This window comes from Cyclospora cayetanensis, unplaced genomic scaffold (genome assembly GCF_002999335.1).
Source record: "Cyclospora cayetanensis isolate NF1_C8 unplaced genomic scaffold, CcayRef3 CcayRef3_contig_8, whole genome shotgun sequence".
In the NCBI taxonomy this organism is placed as follows: domain Eukaryota; phylum Apicomplexa; class Conoidasida; order Eucoccidiorida; family Eimeriidae; genus Cyclospora; species Cyclospora cayetanensis.
This window is the reverse complement of record NW_020312752.1, coordinates 107,150-134,581: the sequence shown is the minus strand read 5'-3', so window position 1 is coordinate 134,581 and position 27,432 is coordinate 107,150. Positions and strand designations below refer to the sequence as shown.

Here is a 27,432-nt window from a genome sequence, read left to right as displayed (position 1 = left end):
CTTTCAGCACTTCGAACACAGCAAGCTGTTGCGCTGGTGCGGTCGTGTTGGTTGGTCCCTCGTTATCTGTTAATGCACACACCTGTTTTCGCGTTGGTCCCTACCTGTGGAGTGCCAGCAGGGTGCAAATCTTCGGCTGTCCTGAACGTAGTTGGTCTTGACGTGCGGATACTGATGACGAGGTCATGTGTTCAAATTCGGCCGGGCAGCGCGAAAAACAGTCGACGACGTTGCACTTTAGCGTTCACTGCTACACTAACTATATTCGTTGAAAAATTGGTTAAACGCTGACTACTTTGTTTGACCGCTCGTATATCTTTCGTCCTTTAAACTATTGTTAGGTCCTTGTAAAAGACGCAGTGTTGCGGGCATGTGCGCTGGAGGTGCGTGCTTGGACGATGCAGCTATGAGAACCCTTGCTGTGCAGGGCTACCCCTGTACCTGAAGTATTTGTTGGAGTATTCGGCAGGAACCAGCAAAATGAATGTAGGTCAGGGAGGATAGGACGGTCTTGTAATTAGATTTAACAATCCCTTAAGACAGTGCAGCTCTGCTATCCAAGTGACGAGCCACCGCCATGGAACACACTAAGTCATGAGCACAAAAAGCAAGAGAGTAAGCGCATGAAGTACACGGGTTTTTTGTATGTTTCCGATAGAGCCATAGATACGAGGGCTCTCCCACCCTGCATACGGCAGCTCCTACAGTTGGGGTCATCGACCGATGCAGATATTACCATACACAGCAAGCGATACAGTGCATGGACATCCAGACCACATAGTGGGCTTAAATTAATAGTCAAATTTATACAAGACAATACTCTCAACCTAATTGATGGCATGAGATACATCTCACAGCATGAAATAAGGCTGCCGGTCCTCTGTTCTGCTGCCGGCACAACACGGCCGAACCCAACCATCGATACCAGCGCAAATGGTGCGAAGGAGAGAAGTAACTGGCAACAAGGAAGAGCTAAATATAACAAAGCCGTGGGGCTTACTCTATCTTACATGCAGGATTCAGAGCCCCAGTACTTGGGGTCTTCCTGGAGGGCCCGTGGGGTTCAAAAGGAGCAGGGCAAGGGGTGTTTGAGAGTGCGCCGACCGAGCACAGAAGATGAGGTGTAACTGGCTTGATGTTGTCGGTTTTCCGTCTGATTGGAGTCCTGAGACATTCGCTTCTTGCTTTCTGTTGCGTTGTATGCAGTGCAAGGGAGCGTCTTTCGAGGTGTTCGTTTAACTGCCAATCGGGTTCCTTTGGTGCACTTAATTTGCCTTCTCCTTTCTAATATCTGGAGGACTGGCTCTCTGTGTTGTTTTGTGGTGCATGTATTGCTGATTTGCTTCATGAACGATGGCGAGCAGTGCAGAGTTGGCCCAGGAGGCAAAGACGAAAGGAAATGCGGCATTTCAATCCGGCGACTTCAACGCTGCCGTTAGACACTTTACAGAGGCAATTGGGCATAGCCCATCAGATGCGGTGCTATACTCTAACAGATCTGGCGCTTATGCCAGTCTCAAGCAGTTCGAGAATGCTCTGAAGGACGCCGATATGTGCATACAGCTGAAACCCGATTGGGCGAAGGTCCGAAACTCACCCTCGCACTCAAGGAAGCTGGGTTGACGTTTGTTGAAGTGCTTCGTGGCACCTATCAGGGCAAATAAAAAAGCATAACCAACCCTTCTGGAAGCTCGCATTCCCGAGGGGCTGGCAGTTAATTTCGTGGGAGCAGCAGAAAACTCTGTTTATTGCCCCTTTGAATGCACTACATGGCCATTCTGTACTGCTTTGCAGAAATCTATACTCCTTTTTCACATTGCTAATATGATGATATGCTGTTTTGCCCAGGGAAAAATGCATGCCATGCGTCTGGTCTCAGCTTCACACTCCCTCCAAAGTGTTTGCCCACCCCAACCACTTTAAGACGCTACCGTTTGCGCCGTTGTGCTGATGGGAGTTCCGCACTTTCTGCTGTCGCCTGCCACAGGGCTATTCTCGCAAGGGTCTTGCTGAATTCAACTTGGGACAGCTACGCGAGGCCGAGGCAACATATACTAAGGGTCTCGCCCTGGACCCAAACAACCAGACACTGCAGGCAGCACTGAACGAAGTCAAGCAGAGTGAAGCCTCCATGCGGGAAATGCAAGCCATGATGGCTGCGACGCAAGCTGTCCGCTCCCATCCCAGACTTCAAAAATACAGTCAAGAAGATCCCGAGTACTTACAGAAACTTATTTCTCTGATCGGACAGATCCAGGCAAACCCAAACAACCTAAGGCTTATCCTAGCACAGCCAGTAAGCCACATTCCTCGGAGTGGCGCTCGCGCTCTTTACGGATGAGCCGCTCTGGACCGAGCCCGAGAGGTGGCCCTGAGGGGCCCAGGCTGCTGTGCATTCCTGCATTCCGCTGTGTTCAAGCAGCGACTGAATCGGTTGCCACAGTTCGAAAAGGAATCTTATGCACACACAAACCATCCCGACAAAGTGCTTTTTCCAAGTGATTCCTGGCGTTGGCTTGGGTGTACAGGATGTGCGGATCCGTGAGGGGATAACTGTGGCTCTAGGGGGCACTCTGGAGGAAGAAGAAGCGCCCCCTGCCCGGTCGCCGCCCCCCCCATCAGCCTCTCACGCTTCTCAAGCGCCCGCAAAGGAACTGACAGAGGAGCAAAAGCAGGCAGAAGAAAAGAAGAAGGAGGGAAATGCCTTGTACAAGGCAAGGAAGTTTGAAGAGGCCCTCAAAGCTTACGACGAGGCCATTGCCCTGGATCCTAACGAGCTCTTATATCTCAATAACAAAGCAGGTCAGGAATGCCTCCAACCCCGTTTTCCTGTTTACAGATCATTGTAAAGGGCAGTGCACTCTTATTGGGCGCGTAGACCAGCATGTTTCTTTAGTTGACCGAATACATGCAGTATCACATTGTTCTTCATACTGACTACGCTTGCTGTATCTTCGCCTTCCCTTTCCGCCGCTTCAGTGTCTGTGCGTTGCTGCTATGTTGTTTCAACGGGTGGACAGCGGTCTACATGGAACTACGGGATTACGATGCGTGTATCGCTGAGTGCAACAAGGCGCTGGAAAGGCGGTACGAAGTGAAGGCAGATTACGAAGTGGTGGCAAAGGTGCGAAATCTAAATTGGAGGCGAGCTCCTTGGTTTGGTGCCTCTTCCTCTGCTTTCCGTTTTCCCCCTTCCGCCAGCCGCCCGTAGACATCTTTCCACTATCAACCAAATCTCCCGCATTTGCGTCACGGGAGATTCATATGCCATCGAGGGCTGCCTATCTACTGCCTGCCTGTCTGTCGAGTCCCGTCTCATGAGGAGGCAGTGGGCTAAAGAGACTCTCCACACGCGCTGCTGCCCTGTTTGGGAGAAGTCTGTATCTGGTTCCTTGCGCTAAGGTAGCGAAGGGGATGGAGCAGCTGCAGCCTGCTGCTGCTGGTGCTTTGAAGCTGGCGTTCAAGGTCTTATCTGCCGAATGTATGTGCGTACCGCAGGTTTACAATCGCATGGCCGCGTGCTATACGCGCCAGAAGGACTATGGAAAAGCAATCGAGATGTATGAAAAGTCGCTCTGTGAAGCGAACAACCGGCAAACGAGGGCTGCCCTGGCGGATGTAAAGAGGCTGAAAGACAAGGCAGATAGGGAGGCGTACATTGATCCCGAGAAGGCAGAGGAACATCGGCAAAAGGGAAATGATTTCTTTAAGAACAACGATTTCCCGAACGCAAAGAAGGGTAGTCCAAGCCCCCCCTTTTCCCCGGTCTACTTTGCACTGTGGCATCTCCCCTCAGCCTTTCGCAGATGGAGCTTGCAAAAAAAAACGAAATCCAGTTCTTGCGATCCGCTGTATCCTTCCCCCAGAATACGACGAAGCTATCCTGCGGAATCCAAAGGACGCAAAACTATACAGCAACCGCGCGGCAGCCCTTACAAAATTGTTTGAGTATCCTTCAGCCCTGAAGGTCTGCCTTTTTTTCGTGCATATCATGGTGCTCGTTCGTGGTATTACCCGCTTCTCGCCATGTACTTTGCTAAGTTCGCACTTTACTGGGGGGTTGGGCCGTACAGTCGTCATCGCATCTTTCCCGCTTGTATGATATCCCAGGAACGGTGTGTCGGCTTGTTGGTCGTCTGTTTCGCTATCTGCCTCTCTGCAGCCGGTGCAATCTGGTTTGAGAATCATGTTCTCGGCAGTGGCTGTTTTTCAAAGAGCCCCAGGCTGCACCCGTCCCAGTCAGTTGGCTGAAGGGGAGTGTTGCCTTGCCACGCTAGGGGGCAGGCGAGGCCGAAAGGCCCTTGCCGTCCAACGTGTCTCTTGATGTCCTACTGTCGTGCAATGCTTCTGCAGGACTGTGAAACGGCCATCAGCCTTGACCCTTCCTTCGTGAAGGCGTGGAGCAGGAAAGGCACGCTGCATTTCCTGCTGAAGGAATACGCGAAGGCCATGGAGGCTTTTGACAGAGGCCTCGCCGTCGATCCAAATAGCAAAGAATGCATGGACGGCAAGATGCAAGTTGTGCGGAAAGTGCAGCAGCAGCAGCAGTCGGGCGAGGTGGACGAGGAGCAGATGAGGCATGCCATGGTACTGTTCAGTGAAAAGGGCAAAAGGCAATGCTAATGTTTCGAATCCAACAAAGTAGAGCAACATGTGCATACAGCCTCTAGGCATCAAATAAATCGTAGGTTTTTACTGACGTTTGTGGCTTTGTTGTCCCTCAGGCGGACCCCGAAATACAACAAATCTTAAGGGACCCACAAATGAGCATTGTGCTGCAAAATGCCCAGGAAAATCCAGCACTGTTGAAAGAGTCAGTCTCTTGTTGTGTCGCCTTATCCTGATGCCTTGAAACGAACTTCTTGCACGATATATCTGTTGCCCAGCTATGCAAAAGCGAAAGAGGGGGGACTATCGCCTCTTGGGGGCTGACTTCTGTCATAATGAGTTGTCTCTCTCCATGATTACCTAATGGAGCCACCTGCTGGTCCTCTGTAGTTGGTATTCTGTTTGCATATCGCGCGATGCTCATTTTAGTGGGCCAACGATGTTCTGGCAGCTGTTTCGATGATAAGCCTCTTTATGCGCACTCTAGTAGTGTTGGTGTACGTCTCAACTACCTGAGTACAGCCGCCCATATATCCTCGTCTGCTGTGCCTTGCGTTACTGCAGCTATTTGCAAGACCCTAAGATCAGGGACGGCATAAACAAGCTTATAACGGCCGGCATCCTAAGGGTGGCATGAATGGATGATGTGAACGGGGAAAAGGGTCTCTCGCAGTACACCCAACATCAATGATGCCAACGCCAATTAGCGTTCATACCATTAGTACTGATGTTTGATCCAGCAGAACTCGTGAGCGAGCTTCCTCGTAGCACCACCCGTTTGCCCCCGGCCAGCCAGACCAAAGGTCAAAGCCTGACAAAAAGCTTGCGGGGCGGCCGCGGCACTACCAGCTGCAACGCCTTTGCAGTGCCTCAACGAAAGGCCGACTAAAGCATCTTTTTCATAAGGCCCAAAACTGCAGTACGGCAGCACTAATAGGGCAGCAGTTGGGGACCGGCGGCAGCGCGCAGCCGCGCACGAAAGCTGCCGACATATCGTCGATCTCTTGCATGGAGCGCGTGTTGCTTCTGTGGTTGCAGTCCTCTGGAGGGGAGGTTGGGGGCTATCGGACTGCTTGGTGCCGCTGAGTTTTGGGGACACCATTCTGCCTAGCGTCTTTGCCTTTAGGCACCTTGTAGGGATAAGCTCGACTTCACAGCAACTATCGTCACTTTCTCCGCCAGACTGTGGGTGACATAAAGGCTGTGGATGCCCGCTCCTTGCACCAGCCAGAGTGCGGAGACTGCTACCTTCCCTGTAGCAGCAACGACTAGGAATGTGAACAGGTCCCACAGCCTTGGGCCATCGAAAGGAATTGTCCATAGGTATCGCCGAAACAGCGCAGTCGCCGTAGTAGTACGTAGATACCCACAGACACACCGGAAGCACATCAACGGAAAAGCCTAAATGGATAAGGCAAGGTGTAGATTTACTCCAATGAAGAAAGACACCAGCATTGATGGACCTCAACATATGAGGGGAATGTGCAATCAAGGCACTGGGGTTGATGGGGGAATGGGGAAACGCTGCAGAGACAGATATTTCAGAGGTGGGAAGCTGGGATGCGGTACTGACAGCTAGATACACATGGGGGGTCAAGGAGAAGGCATATTTTCATGCCAAAAGCCCTGCAGGAAGTCTGGCAACATTTCCAGCCAAATTGGTGTATTGCTTTTACACTAGAGACGGCCACACATTTCGCTCTTTCCGACAGGATGTAGTGGGCAAGGACACACTTACGCACCTCACTAGTGACACTTCAGCAAGAAACAGTAAGGACCTGACTATTAAATTTGTCTGTTCGCATATCTTACTGATTGCAGAGGAAGATTAGCTCGACCCAACATGGAACATGTGCGAGTGTGCTAGATGCTATGGTCAGCAAAGTGTGTAATGACTTGAGTGCATAAAGGGTACCGTGACGCTTAGCGTGTCTGTCCCTCTCCCCTCACTTGGAAACCCTGAGGGGCGCAGACATGGGAACGAGGGGTTTTTTCCGAAAAAGAGCCACTAACTTTCAATCAAGTTTGCATTGAGTTTTGAGTTTCAGAAAATAACTCTCAACAGAGACCTTGGATGTGGCGCTACAGTTCTAGCATTGCATGCTTTGATGCAGTTGTTCTCTGCTAATCTAGTTCCTGTGGATGCAGTGGAATGTTAAGTTTACCTACAACAGCTGTGTGTTTCCTATCGAGTTGTTTAATACGTCAATCATGGGTTTTTCTCTACGAACAGACTGGAAAAAGAGCAAATGGCGATGAACGTTGACAATGCCGCAAACCTTTTGGAGCAGGCAGAGGCCGGCCTTCAAGCTTATGTGAACGCAAGAGCTTCACGGCTGATGAAAAAACATGAAGGGTCGGCTGAAAAAGCATGTATGGATGCGCCGAAGTTATAGCTACCGCAAGAGTGGGCAAATGCGCAGAGATTTCACTAGGCGGTTAAAGATTTGCTTAGCATAGTGCCTTTGACAAAGACAGACGACTATTTATTTTCTGTGTTGTTTCAAAGGAGAAGCACTTCGATGGAGTAACGGCTCAACACTAAGCTTTGGAAGTACTCTGGGCGCAGGAATCGTGGATTTTATCAATACAACAAAAATCAACACACATTAAACTTCGGCCCGCAAAATGCCACAGCGTAGGCAAACTGCTGCTTTATTAGTGGCTTATGTCGATGATACATAAAGTGCCATCCCGGATGGTCTCTGCATCCGCAGCGAGTCACCGTTAGCACAACCAACCAGTTGTTCTTTCACAGGTAATTAGTCGCTTGAGGCTTTGGAAAATAAAATGTCGCCTAATATGCATCTAGGACCTAGGGATGTCGGACATGCGTCAACCGGGCCTACCCTAGAGTGGAAGGTAAGCAAGAAGATAAAGACAGAGAAAACGCACGCTCCTGAGCAGCCTCATACAACGTCGCACCAGCGTGCCTGCTTCTCTTATGGAACATTTGGTGACAAACTTCGGAACTTCAAGCGCATGCAAAAAGCCAATGAACCTAGACAACAGGACTGGGCCCAGCGGAAGTAGGCAACGTAAAGAGCAAGGTAGAACGTAAATTTGTGTAAGTACAGAATCGACCTGGGTGGGTATAAACCCGCAGTTCAACTTCCTGGAGTCCTTCTCACTGCGCCGCAGTCTGCATGAGCGGCTTTCAGTTTTTCGGATGTACTTTCCTTGCTCGCAAAGCAGCCTGCTTCCGGTGGGCCCAGTCCCATTGTTCAGATATCTGGCTTTCTGCATGCGCTTGCAGTTTCAAGGTACATTACCCAATCTCCCACAAGACAAGCAGGTGTGCTGGTGTGACGATGTATGAGGGTGCTCAGGAGCGCAGGTTTCCTCTGGGTTGCTCTTCTTGCTTACCTTACACTGCCACTTACGGCCGGTTGACGCAGCTCCGACATTCCTTGGTTGCAGATCCCTACTTGGCGGCTCCCTCTTTTCTTTTATCGAAGCAAGAATTGCCTCTGTGCTCCTGAAACCTCAAACAGCTTACTACTTGTGAAAGCCCCACTGGTTGATTGTTCAAACGCGGAGTCGCTGCGGATGCTGAGACCACCTGGTATGACACTTTGTGTAGTTTCGCTATAAACCACTAAAAAAGCAGCAGTTTGTCTACACTATGGCCTTTGAGAGCCAAAGTTTCACATTTCTTGGTATACTGATCGGTTGCTCAACTCCCGTGCTTTAGTCTTCTCAATGCTCCGAAAGCTTGCTGTCGAGGTGATCTAGGTAAAAGGATTGTACGAAGGACTTATCTGTAGCCATCTCTGCCAGCAGACCTTTTTTTCTGCATAAGTAGAGCCATTATGCACGTGTGTTCTCCCAGCAATAAACGTACTGCAAAAAACAATCGTCTCTCTTCATCTGTGGGGTAAAACAAAAGGGAATAACTCCATCTTGCCTTGCGGCCGCCAGCGATGTCCCTCAATCTAAGGTCACTGCAGAGACATACTAAAATGCAGAGTTGGGATTTTCCGATATCGAGATATGCGCTTCCTTAATTTTATCGATTGGCTTTTTGGCATCTGCTTAGCTGGTTCACACCTTTGCATCTAGCGCGCATGGAACCTTGAGCACTTCTGCAGCTCGCCTATTCCACGCCGCTTTCATCGATAGGACTGTCGAAACCTTCTTTTGGGGTGTGACAAATCAGTTAATAGACTCAGTTTCTCACAAGGATTTTCAAGCAGCCACAGTGCGAGCTCTGCCTCCCCGCATTGCACGAATACAGCCCTGCTGTTCCCTCTAGCGAATCTCTTTCGGCCCTTCAAGTTTAGTCTCGGAGCGAGCTAGTCACAGCCAGGTGTGTTCCTTTTAGCATAATTACCTCGGTATCACCCAGCCTTCACCCTTTTGATTTTGGTTGGCTCTGCCCCGCAAATCGATGATGCAGTATGCATGTGGTATGCTTCTGCCTCCACATGGCCCATATTTGCGGGCTCGCTTTCATGAGCCTCGCTAGTGGCAACATTTCAGTCACGCTAGTGCAAGGCAACCCACTTTCCAGTGTAAACTGTGAAGATACGCTGGAGTGCACTGACTATGCCACAGGGGCAGTAGGGAAACTGCTCTAGCGCCACGCTACTGGGTCTACGTTTTCGTTGCAATCACCAGCCGCCATCATGGCCCAGCTGGGGTGCAGCTTTCACGCCTGAACGCGCAAGTGAATTGCCTAAAGTAAAATTGGGGCGTTGTAGACTTCTTTAGCACTTTTTATCAGGCAGAGCAATGAGCGTGGCGCTTCAGCCTCCACAGAGAATGAATCCGACTCTGGTGTATTCCAGTGACTCTGAGAGGAGCCATCTTTATGAGCTAGTCTCATAGCTTCAGTGCAAACATTCTTTGTGCCGAACGATGGAATGCACATGCATTTGTGGAAGTAAGATTCATACAATATAGCAGGCTTCGCTACACTCAACCTCTGCCTACTACATAAGTTACCTTTAATAAGAATTAGAATAGACTTTACGAATTTGTCTGCCTCACCGCATTTATTATATATCAGAGTACTGTGTGCTTGATAGAAGAATGAGCAATATTGTGTGCGTGTGCGCTAGATGCATTGTGCACCTAGCTGTGGATGCTTGGAGTGCTTAGAGGGTGCACCTGCGTGCGCACCGTTTCAGCCTCCCCACTGAAGTCGAAAACTCCGAAAGAAGGCTAAATCAAAATGGGTGAGCTATTTTAATTAACTAAGTAGCTTCCTGTTAGCTTTATATTCAGTGTGGGGTGAAGTGTCTCCCTACGCAAGCCATACTAGGAGCATCGCAGTGCCCATGTGCAAAACGACTGTTTTAGAGGGTAGAACATTCTGAGATTAATAGGTTGGCAGCCTTGAGATTCATATCTCAGTCCTACATTAGCCCTTCTCAAGGGAAGGGTCGAGGGGGAGTAACTCTCGGGGTCAGCCCGGTGGTCCCTTGACTTAGATCACCACACAAGCGATGTAAACTTTGAGTACTGCCGTGGCCTTCACCGCATCGCCAGATGCGGCAGATATTACGCTCTAATTGTCGGGAATGGGAGTCAGTGCAATGGCTTTGTCGCTGGTTTGCTCCTGGCAGATCCGGCACCTTGCATTAAGGCACTCGTGGACATATCGTCAGCCCTCCGGCAGCAAGACCCATTCCGTTCTGGTTGGTATGGTAACACTTCCACGGTGATGTGGCAGTGCGAAATCACGTAAGTGCTTAGACTGAGCACCGCCGGTTGCCATGCACTGCAACCGGAGTTCCTGCAAAAGATCTATAGGGTAACTGGTGCCATGCGTGTTGCAGGAGGGCGACAATTTGGAAGATTAGTGGATTCGTTACTTCCTAGGGAAGTAATAGAAGCTCTCAAAATCGATTTCGCATTCCTGCTTTCAGCTGCTGCGCACGAAAATGAGGGCCTAGGAGTATTCCGCGTAGGGATGCTCTCGCCTCGGTCCATGGACTGTGTAGAAGTTTCTGGCCCTCAGTGCCCCTTTGCCTTAAATTCCAGCGCATCTCTTCTACGGATTTCAAAAAACAAATTGATCTCGTAGAACAGTTTTAACAGTTTGTGGGCCCGAATGCAGCTACCCACGCACCCCCCACGGGGCGGGTGGTCTAGCCCGTGAATCCAGCGGTGGTCCGAGGCGAGCCCAGCCCCCTTGAACTGATCTGCCTGCTTCTCTCATCTTCTTGCGTCGTATACTTCAGGGTGGCTTACTTCGCTTTCGTCAGAGGCTTCCTGCTTATATCCTGTGGAGTGATTGTTCACTCCCTTCCCTCCGACCACCCCTTGGACAGCCGAACTGGCTGGCGTGGTAAATCTGGGGCGGCTGGCACGTTCCCCCGCCGTCTTCCCCCAATAGTTCTGAGGAAGAAAAGCTCTTCGAAGGGCTGTATTATAAAAGAATTCTAATGAGGGACTCTGGTAATGCCTTAATAGACGAACCCTACTAGATGCCTCACTATACGAGCCCTTTATCCTCCGTCCGCGCTGGAGGGGCTCCTCCGCTTGCAGTAGCGTGCTCCTCTACTGAAGTGGCCAGTTTTTGCAGCTCCCTGTGCGTCTTCCAGAGTAAATCGGGATGGCTGCGGCAGCTGTGAGCAGCTGTTTGGTAGTTGTAGCACCTTCTGTCGATTACCCTGCCTCGCCATGATCCTGTACATTTTCAACGGTGTGACGTCTGGGTCAGGTGGCACAACAGTTCCACCCTTAATCTCAGCTGGCCTCTCCTTGTCACAGGTCCATCTCAAGCTTGATTGCCGTGGTTCCCTTGTTACTGGATCCCCTGGTATATTACTCCACGGGGCCTGAATACCAAGGGCCGAATTTCTTCCTTCGTCAGTCCTCATATAAGCCGATATCTTTCCTTCCGGACGGGCCCAATGCCTGGGCCGTAAGCCCCTAGATTTGACTTGTTCCCTACACTCAGCCGCCGTTTTCCCAGCGGCCAACGTATTCCTCCAAATGATCGATAGCAGCTCCCCTCAGGCCATCATGGGCCTTGTGAAAGGCGTTCCATCTCTGCACCCCGTAGGTTCTCGGCCAAAGCAAGAGGCTCCGAGCTCGCAGCTGGGCCAAACACAAGCGCAGCTACCTCACATTGCTGTTCAGCCTCCCGAGAACTTCGTCGGAACACCCAGCGTTCAGGAAGGTGGCGTCTCAACAGTTCGCAAGCGCCAGAGGGGGTAAGGCGGCATTTATTCTAAACAGGTTTTCTTATCAGTTTTATTGCTTCTACACAAATAACGGACCTACCCTCCTGTGTTGCAGCAGGGCCCGCTCACTAATTAAGCCCTGCCGTGATTGGGTCGTCTGCAGGGTCACTAGAGCCATCCTTGTTCATGTGGGTTGTCTGTACAGCAGCGAGCTGCCTTCAGGCGCTTCAGCCTTGGGACTTCTAGACGCGCCTTTTTGTCGGAGCTGCGGGGGCACCGGGGAGCCGGTAGCGCCAGCAGTGGTGACTGGAGAGGCCCTGCTGGCGGCTTCTGCCACCGAAGCCACCCGCCTGGCTCAAAAGGCAGAAGGCCTCACGCAGGTCTGGGGTATCGGAACGCTCACTGGCATTCGGCCAGCGGGTGCAGAGAGCAGCCCGGTAAAATGCAACTCGTCACCTTGTGCAAAGGAAACCCCTGCAGGTTCGTCGATAGCCCCCCACCCACCATATAGCACAAGCAAACGGGCAGCTGAGAGGTATAGTGATTATTTAGGACACTTGCAAGGCTGCACCAGCTGCCAAGTCAGCGCTTGAGCAATACACTTCAGGCTTGCTTTCTTGCACCTTCAGTACGTTCGAGATGACTTTTCTTGCCGCGCTGCTTGTGGTTTGTATACATTTGGGGACTTTCCTGTGTTCTGAGGGCGCAGTTACGGAGCCCTCGCAGGCGTCCGAGAACCATTCAAATCCTTCCACCATCGCGGGTAACAATAGGATGCAACAAAAGGACGACTCCAAGGACTGCTCTTATGTCGTTCCATTGGTTCCAAAGCCAGTGTTTGTACGCGAGCACGCTGGTAACGGGGTCACCGGTGCTAGTGCCTGCCAGAAGACCGCCTTCCTGGCTAGTCACCATTCAACCTGGGAAGAAGCCTCATCGACTGATTGTACCAAACAAGATGCTTGTGGTGCTGCATACTCACCACGCGCTGCGGTAATCAGAGGCCCTGACAAAACTGAGGGATCGCTTTATTTCGTAGCCCCCAACAGAGCGGTTAACGCGTCGAACAATTGTTCCATACTGCACAATAATGGTAGTCCTCGGTCGTTTCTTCAGTTGAAGGAAGAGGTTCCAGTGGGTGACCACCGAGCCAGCCCTTCTTTGTTCGACGATGAGCAACAAAGACTTTGGTCCCCCGGCCCTCTAGCGTTTCCCCGAAGGAAAGAGGCCTTGCAGCCCCTTCACAGCGATACCATTGGGAAGGTAGGAACAGCAGCGGACCACCCCATTGAGGCTGGCAGCGTAGAGCAGAGGGGAGGAGCAAGGAAGGCTTTCGCGGCAGAAGCTCTTTTTGAGACTTTATGCAGTGATCGCATTGAGCAGGTGTCCCCTGATTTTACAGCGTGTCAACCGGAGGAAATGAAATTGGCGAGGATCGCTGTGCTCATATGCTTGGCTGACCTACGCGACATTTGCATTCCAATGGTGTTAGTGCATCCCATCGATCGGAAACGACATCGGAAACGCGTGGAGCTTCACATGGTTCACGTGCAGGAGTGTGGAGTAATGCAGCAACTGAAGCCGTATATGCATCTTTTTGAGCTCGCCTTCGTACGAGATCTGCTGCCACACAAACTTCCCCCTGTTGCTCAGCGCCTCTTTTTTAGCTCGCTCGATATGCATGCGCGGGCATCCGAGTCTCTGTACTTCCCTACTTACTTCAGTGCCACTTGAAAAGCCAACTACGCATTCTTTTGCAGAAGGCGTTTGACCCTCCTGCACAGCAGGCGTGTCTTGCCTTTAAGTGGGGGCTACCATCGGAACTGAAGGAATAACTTTTGAATATGCTTCGATATTTTTCTTGCAAGTAGATATTACTTTGAACTACTGCGGCGCCTAAGCACCCACACCCACGGTAGGGAATCGCGTGCTGAGCACCTGTTCAGAAAGGTAGGGTGACAGAGGCTTAGGGGGCAGATTCCGCAATTCTAGCGATAGAGACCCAGGACAAAACTCAGGGAGTCGATCTCTGTACGCATAATGTCCAGGGGATGTTCCATGTGAATGAGACACTGACAAGCTCTAGAGGGAAGGCTTCAGGCTGTACCTTCTACTACTATCTCTAATAAAAAATTAGTGAGAATTTGACTCGGTGTCATATATCCTGGTGAAAGGTGTTAGCTTGATGCGGCAAGAAGCATTTGCGTGCGTATGCGCTAGATGTACACGCAACAAGCAGTGAATGCTCGAGTTGCTTTCGGGGTGTAGCAACAAGCAACCTAGCTATCCCGCTCCCATCATGGTAGAACCCCAAGGGAGGCGATAAGAAAAGCAAGGGACATTTCTGGAAAAATACCTCATAAGTTTCCTAAATTTGAACCGAGTCTGGAGCAAAGCATTTACCTCTGGCCACCTACGATAATACATGACCGTCGCGAATAAATATTAAGCAAATCTCCTCGAGTCCCGTCCTTAATAATGAATCCACACCCCCTATTATATATAGCCACTGAACTAGCTTCAATGCGTGGTTCCATGGCAGCGCAGTAAATAATGCCACAGAATCGCTGCGCGCCTGCATCGAAGAGCCGCCAGACTACGTCCTGAGCTTGTGATGCTTTACCGCCTGCCCATCATTAGTCCTATGGGCACCTGCCCCAAATCGTGCCAGGTGCTGTAGGAACTGTGGTGATAAGAATTGCAATGCTTGCTGTGGCCTGGGCCGCGCAAAATCCCACTGGTCTAACTATGTAAATAGCACCACCCCTGGGGAACACGATGTAGCCAACTATTGCTTCTGGAGAGCATAGAAGGATCTTCTTTTAAATTGCAACGCCAGCTTCTCATGTGTGCGGTTTCGATATGCACCTCACGAGCATTCCGTTCGCATGCTGCAGGCCACCCTGCTTCCATCACCAAGGAAGGAAGAACTTTGATATTTGAGTCGGACATATCTCAGCCACAAGAGACAGTTCCACGAGGAACAAGGTAAAAATTTCCATGAGAAAGAAATAACGGTTTTGCATGCTCTCTGACATTGCCAGTCATGGGGCTCTGCACAGTTGTTGCATGCACTTCTCAGCCTGGAAGTCGGAGGAAGTCAGGCAATAGAATCTACGCTGTTCCTCTTGAGTTGCTACTATGCATCTATACACCTAAAAATGAATTAACAATTGGATTTTCAAGCGTTGGGTGGGACCCGACGAAGGCCACTAACAAGGTCGAAGTCGAGCGGAAAGTTCCTTTGGAGTTGTTGCACTTGTTTTATCTCCAGATGCCACTCCCTGTTTGTGTCTTATGCGCATGAGGAGCTGATGAAGCCTTCCTAGCAGGGCATTCACACGATGCTGAATCTGACGCTAGTGCTACAGCACTGGCACTACAAAACCTGGCAGCGCTCCACTGCTGGATACTTGCGCACATGTACGGATGTTTGCACCGCCTCAGGCTGCACAGTGTTTTAGGCTGGTGCTTGCGAAACTGTTGTCAATTTACACCCCAGGGAGTGGAGGGATTAACGATGAACACGCACCCCGCCTTTTGGGGAGACAATGGACACTGAAGAGAGTCGGAGAGGGGAGGATTCATGTTGATGGATGGAGTTGTATTTTGCATTTGTTAACCCAGGAAATGGGTGGGGGACTTGCCTTGCCCCTTGATCACGAGTTTGTTTGTGCTGACCAGAACTACGATATTGCTGGCGGTGTGAATGTTTTTAGTTATGAAGAACAAGCTCCCTGGCAACGAGCTGGTCGGTTACGTGATCAACGATAAGCACCCGAAGTCTATCCGTGTGGCCTGTGACAGGTAAATCTTTTACTATGAAAAAACACTACGTGTCTAGTCCGCTTCCATCCAACTTTTGCCGTCCTGTGGTGAGAAACAAGTTGACGATTGACAGCGTATAGCATCCTCTGTGGATTGGGTATTTCGCGCAGGTATATGTATGTAGTGAGGTACAAGAAGGCGTTCAGGTATACAAAAAAAGTGTGGGCTCACGACGAGGCCAGCGAGGCGCGCCTCGGAGATGTTGTTCGTCTGCAGCCTCTGGGGTACCGCATAGGCCCGTGGAAGAACTACTTGCTTGTCAAGATTCTACATAAGGAACCGCGGCCGTATATGACAAGCGAAACGTAGATCGTGCTTATTGGATTGGCATTTTTTGCTTATGTGTAGGGTTCAATTATATTGGAGTTCATTGCATGTTCGAAACACCAGGGCTCGATTGCTGCTGGTCTCATAGAAAGGCACTTGACGAGCACAGACTGGCATCTGGGAGGCTTTACATACATGTTCTTCTTGCAGTGGCTGCGGGTGTGGCGGGCGCGTGGCGCGCACCAGGTGCACTTTCGCAGGATGCGAACTGAATCGTGCATTTTCTTTGCGAGGTGTGGCTAGAGACAAGACTTTCTGTTTCACTGATCTACGAGTTGGTATACCCTTGCGCTGTTTTCGAGGTCTTTGATACAACAGAAAGGGCATCAGCTCGCACTAGAAGTGGAGTTTTCAGCAGTTGACTATTCCATTGACTTCCTTGCAAATCCTGTTTCCGGAACACGCGGGTCCTTGAGGCTCACAAGCCGCTGCTCAGCTGCTGCTTCATTAATCGCAGCGATTTCTGTGCACGCAAATTTGACCGTCATTAGTCCGATCTTATCGCTTTAAACTGATGACAGAGGTGATAGTGCATCCAAAGTAATTACCTTCTGCAGTTTTCTCCTCGCCGTCAGCATCTAGGCTGTTCGGGTTGTGAGGATTAACCGAGGCCGCCGGGTTAGGGAACTCGTGTATGCTTGGCGATGGAGGGCTTGGAGTGACGCTGAACAGCCAGAGTCACATTATTGTGTTCTTCATGCGTATGATAGTCGTGTAAAAGGGCGATACACCTTTAGGCCAAGGCAACTTGGCCTTGCCTTGTGTGCGCGATTTTAATTGGCTTACTCTCTTACGGCTTGAGCCTGGAAATAATTCACATACTACACATGCGTGGGCAGATGCTCTAACCTACTCACCCTTTGTAGGCCCTCCATCTCCTGTCAGGACGCAGCCAGCAAGATGCAATACTGGCTTTCCAGCAGAGGTGTAGTATGTCCGTACCTGAACAGTGACGCCGTTGACTGAGAGCTGTGGCTTTCCCAGAGGACTGTCTGAGCTGTACGGCACTCATTTCATCGCCTTATCCGGTGTTAACCAATGGAAATTACAGGTGGATATTGATTCCAGAGGGCTCCTCCACTGGCATTGTTTGCACTAGAGCTTCTTCCTTTTCCCTGAAGCAACCAGCTGGTGAAACTGTCCCATGGAGGAAATGAAACCTAGCATAACACACATTTCTATCCCTGGCTCTGCAGGCAGTTTGCCTTTCTGAAAGGAAGGGAGCATGGGCTTTTCGCTCTGTACGAAAGACAAATGTATACTTACCACTCCGGTTTCCTCGCACAAGATGCCTTCATGGAGGTAATTCATCCATTCATTACGGCTGTGAAGGCTTCTGGTATTGTACAACAGAAGCATTGCTATGATTCATGGGTGCATTCTTCTTGAATGGGACCTGACCTCGCGCAGAAAACAGTTCCGAAGTCCGCTTTGTATCTTACAAGAAAGCAGCGATCATCAACTGTTTCCACTGGAATCTCAATATCTTTCAGTATAAATTCCTTTTCCGCTGCCTGAAGCTACTCCATGATCTGTTTTAACGGATTCAAACAAATATGCAGCATACCGCGCCAGAGAAGGCGGTAAAGGCTGTCTTTGAAAGTTGAGCATGAATAAGAATCGTTGCGTCAGGATCAGCATTGTCTATTGACATAGTCAGTAGTCCCTTGTGGCCTGTTTATCCAATGTTCCATTGTAGGTTGGTCTTTGCATTCGCCACAGCATAGCCATATGACTACCTTCTCCGCATTCCCTCATCTGCACTTTCTCGGTTTCCTCCTGCTTAAATCTAGCGCCTGGCCCATTTCTATGCACGTTTATGCCATGTTCGGCAATATCAGGCAGTTGAAGACCGATTCTAGACCATAGCCCATCTTTCAAAACAGGGGATGCTGCTGCGGAAGTTAAGCAGAAGGCACAAAGAGCGAGAGCCGGCGTCTCCCATCGACCCATTGTTGCACACTATTCAAAGCTATTCAATATATTCCAGCGCAATGGTGCGTAAAATGACGTACAAAGGATTATTGAGGTGAACGAAGCTCGCATGTGCCCACTACCCGTACACCCGAACTGTTTATACTAGCACAGCGTACTTCGAGCTCAATTCAAGTTCAAGTCGAATAAACTTAAGACATTGCGGAATTGATTAGTTTGCTCGCAAATGCTTCCAATAAACGTGGGACGGATCGTTCCTTTTTCATTTGACGTGAGGCATACATATGGTAAGGCGCACATTGCTCGGTGAAGTTTCGTGACACACCAATATTTACGAGGGAAAGCTGCGTTAAGTCCTTAAAGGCACCATGCCTACAGGACTACTTTGACATTGAAGCTTTATGGGAATAATTTTGACGCCAAACCTCCAGGAAACGGAAGGTTCAGCAAACGTGCCACTGGTTGTCTCATTCAGAACCAGTGGCACCGGCCCAGCTAAAGTTAGAAAGGCCGACAAAAAATCAAACTCCTTCCCCCCTCTCAACATGAAGAATGACAGGGCTCCATTGGGAGGCTTATGAAAACAGCCTATCGAACTGACGTCTATCGGAAAGCTTGATACATGAATCGGTGGCAGCCTTCTTGGTTGCTGGTTATGCATATTCAATAGCTCTGAGAGAAATGTCTATAGGCGTTTCTTCAAGTTTTCCTGCAAGCCGCTGGTCGTTCTTCGACATTTTCCCCCATCGCACAATTTCCCAAGTGATTTCTGGGCTCTCAGACGGGTGTGCTTCAGTCAGTGAAGTCGTCAAGGAGGCACTAGGAGAATCATTCCAACAATCCTCAGATGGATTGTCCTCCGCCATGAGCGGCATCGTTCGTGCTTTGCTCGTATGGGCTTTCACGATGTGAAGTTCTGCATTTAGTTTCGGTGCATTGGTTTTGATGTTCATGGGGATATTCCTTGCGAACAGCACAGAAACCCATTAAGGATGCATAGTGACTCCCAAGTAATATGCAATTTGGGACTCCGACTGCCGTCAAACCTGCCATGTGCCCCAGCTGGCACCCTTCAGCAATAGCGCAAAGCCTTACCTCACGAGTCTAAACAAATCGTCCAGGACACCCCCATGAGTCACAACGATTATTCTTTGCCTGGTATGCCGTGCAGTAACTTCTAAAAAGAATTCCTTCACCCGATTATACCTGCAGCACCGGCCAAAACTTTACAACCAACACAGTTCCTGCAGTTCAAAACCTAAAGCATCATGGTCGATGAACAGTGGAAAAATTGGGCAATCGAGAGTACAAGAAGTAGCGGTAGAGTAGGATATACCGTTGCTGAAAGCTCTCGCCCCTTGGAAAGACAAACCCAGGGTCCCTGTGAAGACACAAAGCAGTTCTCCATCAATAAACAGTTACTAACAGATTGCATTTCAATACCACTGAACACGGGACAACCAACAGCCTGAAATGTGCCTTGCTTTTACCTGCTCCTGTTCCAAGCCCCCCACTCCTTAGGGAACAAGACTGGCAGTTCATCCAGCAAGTGACCTGCACACCGTCAGGAATATTCAAGGAAGTTACGCGGATTTCTGCTGTTGCTGCAATTGCAACTTTAGAAGCCTGGACGGTTAGCAGACCTTGAATATACGACCACGGGTTAAAGCCTATTTCACCACCTTCACACCTTGAAGAATTCCAGCATTCCACTCTTGAATACGCCCATCCAGCACAATCTTGCAGTCGATGCCAGCCGCCTGCCGGATTCTGTAAGATCACAAACAATGGTTGATTTCGGATGGCCGGTGACCACTACACAAATGAAAGTTTTCACTTGAATCGAAAGGTCACTAACCCCATCCTGCTCCACCCGTGAGGCGGAGGGATAAGAAAAACCGGACCAGAGGGCACACTGCATATTCCTGGGAGAACTGGAGACGCACATTTCCGCGGACTCGCGTGTTCGATTCAGAGGACTCGAGTAAATGACTTCAATCTGAAAGTTCTTTCCGCTTTCAATCATGGACCTGCAACAGGAGGAAATCGATGGGGAAAATTAATGAAACGGATGATGTGTAGCGTCTGTCGAAGGCACTGCACTACTGCCACTCCAATTAAGAAGAACCGACTGAATATTTCTAATATAGTCTGTATGCGATTCCCGGCGCTCAGTCGCCAAAAGACGTACTTCAATTTCTTGCCGCACTCTCTGCATTGTTCCCTGCCTATGTCATTCAAAGGCACGTCAAGCTGCCCCTGTGCAGAAACAAAACAGCTAGAGGTGCTCCTACATTTATGAGTGCTTGTTCCTTCTTCCTGCAGTGCCCCCAAAGAAACCCCTGATCTACACAGCACGGCATACCTGGAGGCGCCGTTCTGCATTGTAATCTGTGAGGCCGTGGCGAATGGCGAAAACCTCGCAGCAATAATTCAGTTCTGCTGCACAAGCCAAGTGAGCTGCCATTCTTTTACCAAACGGCTGGCATGTGGGGATGAATACTGCTGAGGCTAGATATGCGATAGACCCGGGCTGTTCGCCAGGACTCACAAGGCAACGGAACCAAATCACCGTCCGCCACCAGTACAGGCCCTCCGTGCATAATAATTCAACGTTCATATAAAACGCATCACTGCTATAGCTGAGAACTCGGTTTCATGAGGAAATGCAGTAGATTGTGCACTTTCGATGAAATCCAGGTTCCTCACAGGGTGTCCAGCTGCTGGAAGGTGGCTCAGAAGTATCTTGTTGATCCACCGTGAAAGAGAGACTCTGAGGGTGCAAGTTCCGAAAAAGAATCGGGGAAAGGAGGAAATAATCAAAAAAGGGGCAAGGGGCTTAAGGAGGCCACCCATAAAAGGCAGTACCTGGCTTTGGCGCGAGACACAGTGAGTGCAAGAAGGATCCGGCAGACCCTTAATTCCCACGACACACTTTTAGCTCAAATGGAGGAATATGAATACTTAATGTGTAGGCTTTTTTGTGATATATGGCCTTGCGCAGCACCAATACCCTTCTTTACCGCTCATTTTCTACGAGTATTGCTCTTTGTGTAGGGCGAGAATGTACAACGAGGGTTCCATTAACACATGACATGCGGCCGCTTTCATATATTAAAAGGCTAAGTTGATATTTATTATGGAGCTAAACGTTCACGGTATCAATTAATTTCAGTATGCCAGGCTTTTTCAGTAAAAAGAGGGCAAAGCCCCAAAAGCGAAGGTGGGCTCCCGTGGGGCTGTTGTGCGTGGCCTTCGGATTTATGCGGAATTGAAAGGAGGACATTGAGCTCGAGAGACTGAAGAAACTTCTCGACGGGTCTGTTTCCTTCTGTTCTGTGCGCAACGTTTTCCGGGATCGTTCCGAGTCTTGAAAATGGTGAGAATTACCGCAGGCCCTCATCCCAACGTTCGTGCAACTCCCCTCTTGTGGGGTTCTACTCTGTGGCCCTCCTGCTAAGGGATCTGCCTTGCGTTTAATTAAAGAAGTCTCCAGAAACTGTTCTCGCATTTTTTCCTGCGCTCTGAACGAGTAATTGCCCATGGATCTGGCATCCCTCAAAGATTTCGGCATGGAGCATGCTGACCGCACGTAACTTGAGCTTGTTCCGTCTTTTTTCAAGACGTATTGACGTCTCTTCCCTCAGTTTTTCGGTTCGCACCCTTTTCGGAAATTGTGGCAGCTTGCATAAGGCCTTCACTCTCACCGGAGGAGCTCTTCTATGCTTCCCGGGTTCCACGAAGATACATGAGCCCTTTTGGTTGCTCGTTGTGCTGCACATAGAAGAATTGGAGTGGCACCTTTTAGTTGTCCTTCTGTTGCTTCACGTCCATGTGCTTGGCAGGATCCATTTCCAGCTTGCACTGTTGTGCACACGAGTGACGTTTCATCGACATTTTTCCAATTCTTGTTCCATGGCATGCCTGTACAGCGAAAAACCACGAAAGTCATTGGATGCCATCGTGGAATCGGATTTCAGTTTGCTGCTGATGTGGTGGTTTTTTGACCTTTTCAGGGGCGTGTCAGGACCAAGACTGTGAAGCGCGCTGCGCGCCAAATCGTCGAGAAGTACTACGCTAAGTAAGTTTTGGGGTCTTTATCGTTTAATTTTGCCTGCCGAGCGGTTGTTCAATTACTTAGGGCGTTGTGATGTTTCGAATGCGCAACTATTCAGGCTTACTTTGGATTTCCAGATCAACAAGAAAATCACAGAGGAGGTGGCGCTGCCCCCCTCAAAGCGCATCCGTAACAAGGTCGCTGGATTCATCACAGTACGCAGAGCTCATACACTGCGTGGACGAGCACATTCAGCGTGACAGTTGAGACTTTGTTAGGGAGTCCTTAGGTTTAAAAGTTAAGACTTCTCGTAGTTACCGTGTTACCAGATTCTAGATGGTGTAAACCGTTCAACTCTATACGTTTTCGTCTTCGCAATGCAGCATTTGATGAAACGCATCCAGAAGGGCCCAGTCCGTGGGATTTCTCTTAAGCTGCAGGAGGAGGAGCGCGAGAGACGCATGGACTTCGTCCCCGATAAGTCTGAGATTGATGTTACAACCATTTCCATCGACCAAGACACTGCGGAAATGCTCCAAGCTCTCAACATCTCACTCCCCAATGTGTCTATTGCCACCGCACACAGAGGAGGTATGGGCAACAGGGCCATGCGAGCCTAAGCTGCCAAGCAGTGCTTCTCCTGCTGCCACTTCCGCAGAACTCTCCTCTTTGGGAAAGCCCCTGCTTGTTAGGCGTGCAGTGTAGTTGCACTTTGCTTGCACTTATTCGGTTGTCTCGCTTGGGTGTCATTGAACATCCGCGCTAGAGGTGGCGCCCTTTCGTCCTGGAGACTTTAAAAGCCGTGAGTGTTTAGAGGCTATATAAGTGCAGCACTGGGAGTATGCCCAACTCAAATGACTTTTGTAGTAGATGAACACCACGGGCTCTCATTTGTAGTGGAGTAACCTACGGGGAATGAAAGGGTATCTGGCGAATGTTAAGGCTGCTTAGATTTTCCGGTGGCACTGTGCCGGTGGAGTGCTATCCCTGAGAAGCATAAAAGACACTGGCCTGTGTAAAGTGGTAAACTAGTGAAACACTCAAGAGTGGAAAAGGCAGTTTTCAATCCCCTGTTGCCTTCGGCAGGAGAGCTCACGTGCACCTGGACTTTTGGGGTCAACCCTGAGCATTCTGCTTAAGAGTGGCCCAAAAGGGTGTGGGGCTTTCGCCAATGTTTACTCCAATACCTTTCGTGGTCATTGTGCAGCATGCGCACGCTCTGGGGACGGCCACTCAATATGGGGCTACGTAAGGCCAGCTGGTGCGGTGTAGTGGCAGGCGGTGGACTGCTCTCTACGTGTCACATCCGCCGACAGGAGATATACTTGCACGTGTTTTTTCTCTAGATGGGGAGATGCAGCGGCGCAAGCTCTTTTCGGGTTGGCCCTGAGCTCTTGTAGCCGCACCTGGCGCCCACGTTTATCGAATGCACCGAAGTGTGTATACTACCTCAGCATGAGCACATGACACGTACGAGCAGTCTTTCGAAGCATACGCTGCTAGCTCGTATATTATAGCGCCGAGTGGCCTCCCTAGAAGAAAGCAATGCAAAACCTCTTCGCATGCCGCTCCTTACAAAGGTTGATCTGAGTGGAAAATAAAAAACCTTCCTGCGGAAACCTTATATTGAGCATAACATTTGGTAGCGTCGCATGGCTCGATGGAGCTAATCCGTGCTCATCCACAGGATTGTGGATCCAGTGGAGTGGCAAGCTTATCTACACTTATTTGGAATCCATCAAGTCGATTGGTAAATTCACAAACCTTTTCTCGCTTGTCAAGGCGTTGGAGAAAATGCCTCTGGCAATGAATACAGAGATAGCTCGACGCCTTTTGGGACGGCAGAGGCCGGTCTGCAAGCCAGTGTAAACGCAGTAGCATCTCAGCTCGTAGATTGGCACGATACGTTAGCCGGCAAAGGGTTAGGGATGCCTCGATGCGCTAGTGCAGACCAGAAAAGTGTGGCGGCCGTAAAGGCAAGTATGAGAGGGTTTTATCAGGCCCTTGTAGAGGTGCCTCGCCCTATATCCCCCCCTCCCCCTCACCCACCCAGTGTAAAGAGAAAAGACTGCTCCTTGCTGGAGCTTGAGTAGGGGGAGGCACTTGACAATGGCTGTGTCCACAGGCACCCAGTTGACCGACGGCAGATTGCTACAGTTCAAGCCATCATACAAGCCCTAGCTCCTGGTCTCAAATACTCTTTTCTCACACTTGATATTTTAGCAGAGCGGAGTCGGTATCTCAATGAGGTGAGGCAGTCCTTATGCGTGCAGCTCAGCAGCGTAGCACGAGAATACTGCTCCAAGGATGCTTTCCGTCTTAGTGGCTTTGCAGCTGCTTCTTGGTTGCGGAACAAGACCGTACTATTCGCCGAGGACCGGCAGGAATGGGCAAATATCGAGGGTGAGTTCGCGGATGTGCTAGCTAATGACAATTTGCCAGCAGACAAGCCACCTGCTAGTCGTCCAGCGCATCGTATTGAGCAGATGATCGGGTCAGCCCCAAGATATGTTCCATGGTATTGTATATTCCAACAGCATAAAGAGGAGCTGGAGCGGCAGGCCCAGGGTTTGTAGGAAAGCGCAAACTGCAGGAATCCAGATAACCCGGTGTTTGTACCGTGGAAAGACAGGCTTTTGGCTTTTCCGTGCCCACCTGAAGTGCAACGGCAACTGAACTGGGGGTTCTATGAAGCCGAGAAGGAGGGCTGGATGGCTCGCTTTTATAGACGATGTCCTGGTATTCAGCCCTTCAAGAGCACTTCAGCAGCTACAGCTCTCGCTACTGCAAGGCAAACAGCAATACGTGAAGGCAGGCATGTGTTAGTATTTTATGAGAAGTATTGTATTCTTGGGATCTCCTGTGCTTCGCATGCAAAAATCGATCCGGATTACGCAAAAATTGACGCAATCAAGGCATGGGAATTACCCTTGCGCATTTGCACGGACATGGCGAAGCGCTTTGGGATTGCATCTTGGTAGCGATATCTGATTTCTGGATTCGCTAGGATCACTCCTTTTGTGACTAGTCTAGTTGACAAAACCCGGTGAAGGACTTCAACAGAAAAGGCTGATGGCACGGCAAGGACGATTAACGGCCGCCCCCGGCTACAATTCGCGCTGGCCACTTATGAGCGCTATTTCTCCTTGACAGCGAATGCGTCGCGTTACGTTTGGTTTTATTTCCACCCACTAAGCTCCCTGCTCTCCAAAAATGCCGAAGTATCGCTTGTTATCCTTATTGTTTCACCGACTCCAATCAGTGGTATGCAGTGCGAGAAAAGAAACCCTAGACGGTGCGGTGGGGCGTGCAGTACACCAGCAATAGAGATGGGTGTCATCTTACTGTCCAAGCCGGCCATCGTTACCAAGTCAATCTGACAAAGAGATGCCAGGCCTTGGATTATGAGCTGTTCGCGGGCTTGAGCATGTCCTGCAGTACGACCGTACAAGAAAGCCTACCACGTCATGGCTCACGCAGTCACGATTAGCATGCCCGACGGCTCAGCGGTTCAATTGTGTTCAATGCGGCCGCTCGTGTGAGATAACTCAGGTCTCTATTGAAGCTGCTTAAGTCTTAAGCTTCGGTAATCTATGCATCTGTAACCATTGCCAAAATTCAGAAGGACAAAGGGGTGAAGCACTACCTCGTTGAGGTGTGCCTACTGTGGTTCAATGCAAAGTGAGGAGTCCGTGCCGGGTATATCCCAACTTTGCTTTGCAGTGCTGTTTCGCGAAAAAATAGCAATGTCATACCCTTTCCGGCCATGGGTGAATTCACACTATGGTGGAAAAGCTTTCACAATCATTCTGGTGGCTTGCGATGCGCTCCGCGGCAGAGAAGTGCGGACTGTATTGCTCAGGTTGTCAGCAGCTGAGGCTGCACAATTTGGATAAAACTGGCCTTCTGCAAAGCCTTTCAACTCACTAAAGGCTTTGGACTGATCTGACTAAGGGCTCTTTAGTTGGACTGCTGGACACCGAGGGTTAGGATAGCAACTACTTCGTGGTCTGTAGAAAACATGCCCAAGCATCCCTTGAACCAGTTTTGTAATGGCTCAGAATATCGGTCAACAATTCTTAACCTTTCTCTAAAAGCCCTAAGTATCTCGCAGCAGTATTGATATGGATAGGGCTCCGAAGTTCGCTGGTGGGTTCTGAAATGCCTGCATCACCCGCCTATCATTGGCCATAATATGACCAGTGCAGGCCATCCTGAGGCAGATAGACAAACCAAGGCGACCAACCACACCCTTCTTCAGTATTTGCCAGTACTTGAAAAAATCCAATCGATTAACTTAATTTTTTCCCTTGTGCCGTGTTGGCTTGCACATAATAGTAAACTAGTCCACCAGCTTCTTTCGCGCACCTTTAGAACCCCTCGCCAATGCTTTCCTGGATCGGCTGGTTCGGAGTTAGCATCCCCGCTCAGCGGGAGAAAAATTGAAATTTTTTCTGGCTAGTGGGAGTAATGTTAACACAAAGCTCAAGACAGACAAAAACGGTAAGATGACCAGCGGAGTTTCGCTGGGTGCCTCGAGCCTGGAGCATTGGTCTCAGGGGTCTACAGGCTTTAGAGGATATACCAGAATATGCGTAGAGACAGAGGTTTGAGGCCAAGTGGCTGGGACCATTTGCGATTCGGTCACAACAGTTCACGTTCTTCCCGTACTGATTTACCTAAAGGTTAGAAACGCTACAGAACTGTCCATGTTGGAGTTTTAGATAACTTTCACCGCCTTTCGATGTATTTTTGAGATTTCTCGTGTAGGCAAGTGTCCACATGCAGGCGTAGGATACAAAATTAGCGGTAGAAATGCTAGATGTTAGAACTGTTGATGGCCAAAGAGAGACTAGTCAAGAGTTTCTAGTGAACTGACGTGAGAAACGGCAGCACCATTAGCTGACGGAGAGGCAGTTTTGGGACTGGCTGTCTATCAGTCTGAATTACAGCACGTGCACTCGGCATTGATAGTGTTCCTCGTGTTCCTTGATAATAATTGTGCTTTCCAAGCACATGCTTTACCTGAAATTGCCAACTCCATCTATGGCATTTTTGGAAAAGGTGCCGTTTATTCTTGTTTCAGTCTCATGTATGGTGTCTCTATTTTCTTCCTTATGCCCCTTTGTAGGCTTGGAATTGACTACGCAGGGTATTTACAAGCTAATATTTGTTCTAGGAGGGATGGAGGCAGTGCTGAACAAGTAAGAATTTCATTTCTTCCACAAATATTACTTGTCTTCCGCAGGGCGTTCCCTCTTTCAGCGCTCTGACCACAGCAAGCCATTGCGCCACCGCAATCGTGTTGCTTTGATCCCGCATTCGTTGTTGGCAAGCTTCTGCCTTTCTTTCCTTTCATTGTACTGCAGTGGGTGCTGCACACATGTGCTCTGCTCCTCGAATTTTTCGCACTGGTGCCTACCTGGGGAGTGGCGATAGTGCGGGAAATCTTTTTCTCTCCTGCAAGTAGCTTGTCCTCACGAACGGGTACACCAGACGGAGGCGTGTGCCTGAAGTGCGAGGAAAGAAAAACGCGTAAAG

At 49.8% G+C, this 27,432-nt stretch overlaps 5 protein-coding genes across 5 annotated transcripts; 3 read left to right on the top strand and 2 right to left on the bottom strand.

The window, feature by feature from the left end:
• The first annotated feature begins 1,353 nt into the window (after window positions 1–1,353).
• On the top strand, window positions 1,354–5,245 carry LOC34617886 (STI1-like protein). Its single transcript, XM_026335787.1, has 9 exons — window positions 1,354–1,584; window positions 1,988–2,296; window positions 2,529–2,802; window positions 3,021–3,124; window positions 3,499–3,739; window positions 3,867–3,967; window positions 4,354–4,587; window positions 4,725–4,813; window positions 5,173–5,245. Exons 1-9 carry the CDS (start codon window positions 1,354–1,356, stop codon window positions 5,243–5,245), a joined length of 1,656 nt encoding a protein of 551 aa, XP_026191572.1.
• Window positions 5,246–15,088: 9,843 nt separating this feature from the next.
• LOC34617884 (30S ribosomal protein S17) lies at window positions 15,089–15,881 on the top strand. The gene is made up of 3 exons (XM_022731233.2): window positions 15,089–15,167; window positions 15,464–15,551; window positions 15,683–15,881. Exons 1-3 carry the CDS (start codon window positions 15,089–15,091, stop codon window positions 15,879–15,881), a joined length of 366 nt encoding a protein of 121 aa, XP_022587839.2.
• A 380-nt stretch (window positions 15,882–16,261) lies between these two features.
• Window positions 16,262–17,852, bottom strand: LOC34617883. Its single transcript, XM_026335752.1, has 8 exons — window positions 17,639–17,852; window positions 17,467–17,573; window positions 17,301–17,413; window positions 17,166–17,235; window positions 17,074–17,108; window positions 16,949–17,014; window positions 16,448–16,563; window positions 16,262–16,362 (listed from the first exon to the last, which is right to left on the bottom strand). The coding sequence occupies exons 1-8, from the start codon at window positions 17,850–17,852 to the stop codon at window positions 16,262–16,264; spliced, it is 822 nt and encodes a 273-aa protein (XP_026191537.1).
• A 635-nt stretch (window positions 17,853–18,487) lies between these two features.
• On the bottom strand, window positions 18,488–20,301 carry LOC34617882 (phosphoglycerate mutase-like protein 4). Its single transcript, XM_026335751.1, has 8 exons — window positions 20,200–20,301; window positions 20,026–20,093; window positions 19,781–19,864; window positions 19,525–19,604; window positions 19,325–19,388; window positions 19,171–19,215; window positions 18,930–19,040; window positions 18,488–18,797 (listed from the first exon to the last, which is right to left on the bottom strand). Exons 1-8 carry the CDS (start codon window positions 20,299–20,301, stop codon window positions 18,488–18,490), a joined length of 864 nt encoding a protein of 287 aa, XP_026191536.1.
• A 1,448-nt stretch (window positions 20,302–21,749) lies between these two features.
• Window positions 21,750–22,511, top strand: LOC34617881 (40S ribosomal protein S17). Its single transcript, XM_026335750.1, has 4 exons — window positions 21,750–21,797; window positions 21,851–21,915; window positions 22,010–22,106; window positions 22,275–22,511. The coding sequence occupies exons 1-4, from the start codon at window positions 21,750–21,752 to the stop codon at window positions 22,509–22,511; spliced, it is 447 nt and encodes a 148-aa protein (XP_026191535.1).
• The last annotated feature ends 4,921 nt before the right edge of the window (window positions 22,512–27,432 follow it).

What these genes read in the sequence shown, in the direction of transcription:
- LOC34617886 (XM_026335787.1), top strand. Translation starts at nt 1,354, where the DNA reads ATGGCGAGCAGTGCAGAGTTGGCCCAGGAGGCAAAGACGAAAGGAAAT. An exon ending in TTTCCCGAACGCAAAGAAGG is followed by an intron (nt 3,740 to 3,866) that starts GTAGTCCAAGCC and finishes TCCTTCCCCCAG; the next exon opens with AATACGACGAAGCTATCCTG. An exon ending in AGCAGATGAGGCATGCCATG is followed by an intron (nt 4,588 to 4,724) that starts GTACTGTTCAGT and finishes GTTGTCCCTCAG; the next exon opens with GCGGACCCCGAAATACAACA.
- LOC34617884 (XM_022731233.2), top strand. Translation starts at nt 15,089, where the DNA reads ATGCTGAATCTGACGCTAGTGCTACAGCACTGGCACTACAAAACCTGG. An exon ending in TGCTGGATACTTGCGCACAT is followed by an intron (nt 15,168 to 15,463) that starts GTACGGATGTTT and finishes GAATGTTTTTAG; the next exon opens with TTATGAAGAACAAGCTCCCT. An exon ending in ATCCGTGTGGCCTGTGACAG is followed by an intron (nt 15,552 to 15,682) that starts GTAAATCTTTTA and finishes TATTTCGCGCAG; the next exon opens with GTATATGTATGTAGTGAGGT.
- LOC34617883 (XM_026335752.1), bottom strand. Translation starts at nt 17,852, where the DNA reads ATGGGTCGATGGGAGACGCCGGCTCTCGCTCTTTGTGCCTTCTGCTTA. An exon ending in GCAGAGCCAGGGATAGAAAT is followed by an intron (nt 17,015 to 17,073) that starts GTGTGTTATGCT and finishes TGGTTGCTTCAG; the next exon opens with GGAAAAGGAAGAAGCTCTAG. An exon ending in CGAGGAGAAAACTGCAGAAG is followed by an intron (nt 16,363 to 16,447) that starts GTAATTACTTTG and finishes TTGCGTGCACAG; the next exon opens with AAATCGCTGCGATTAATGAA.
- LOC34617882 (XM_026335751.1), bottom strand. Translation starts at nt 20,301, where the DNA reads ATGGCAGCTCACTTGGCTTGTGCAGCAGAACTGAATTATTGCTGCGAG. An exon ending in ATGCAGAACGGCGCCTCCAG is followed by an intron (nt 20,094 to 20,199) that starts GTATGCCGTGCT and finishes GTTTCTGCACAG; the next exon opens with GGGCAGCTTGACGTGCCTTT. An exon ending in GATTTGTTTAGACTCGTGAG is followed by an intron (nt 18,798 to 18,929) that starts GTAAGGCTTTGC and finishes GCTGTTCGCAAG; the next exon opens with GAATATCCCCATGAACATCA.
- LOC34617881 (XM_026335750.1), top strand. Translation starts at nt 21,750, where the DNA reads ATGGCATGCCTGTACAGCGAAAAACCACGAAAGTCATTGGATGCCATC. An exon ending in GTCGAGAAGTACTACGCTAA is followed by an intron (nt 21,916 to 22,009) that starts GTAAGTTTTGGG and finishes GCAACTATTCAG; the next exon opens with GCTTACTTTGGATTTCCAGA. An exon ending in AGGTCGCTGGATTCATCACA is followed by an intron (nt 22,107 to 22,274) that starts GTACGCAGAGCT and finishes TTCGCAATGCAG; the next exon opens with CATTTGATGAAACGCATCCA.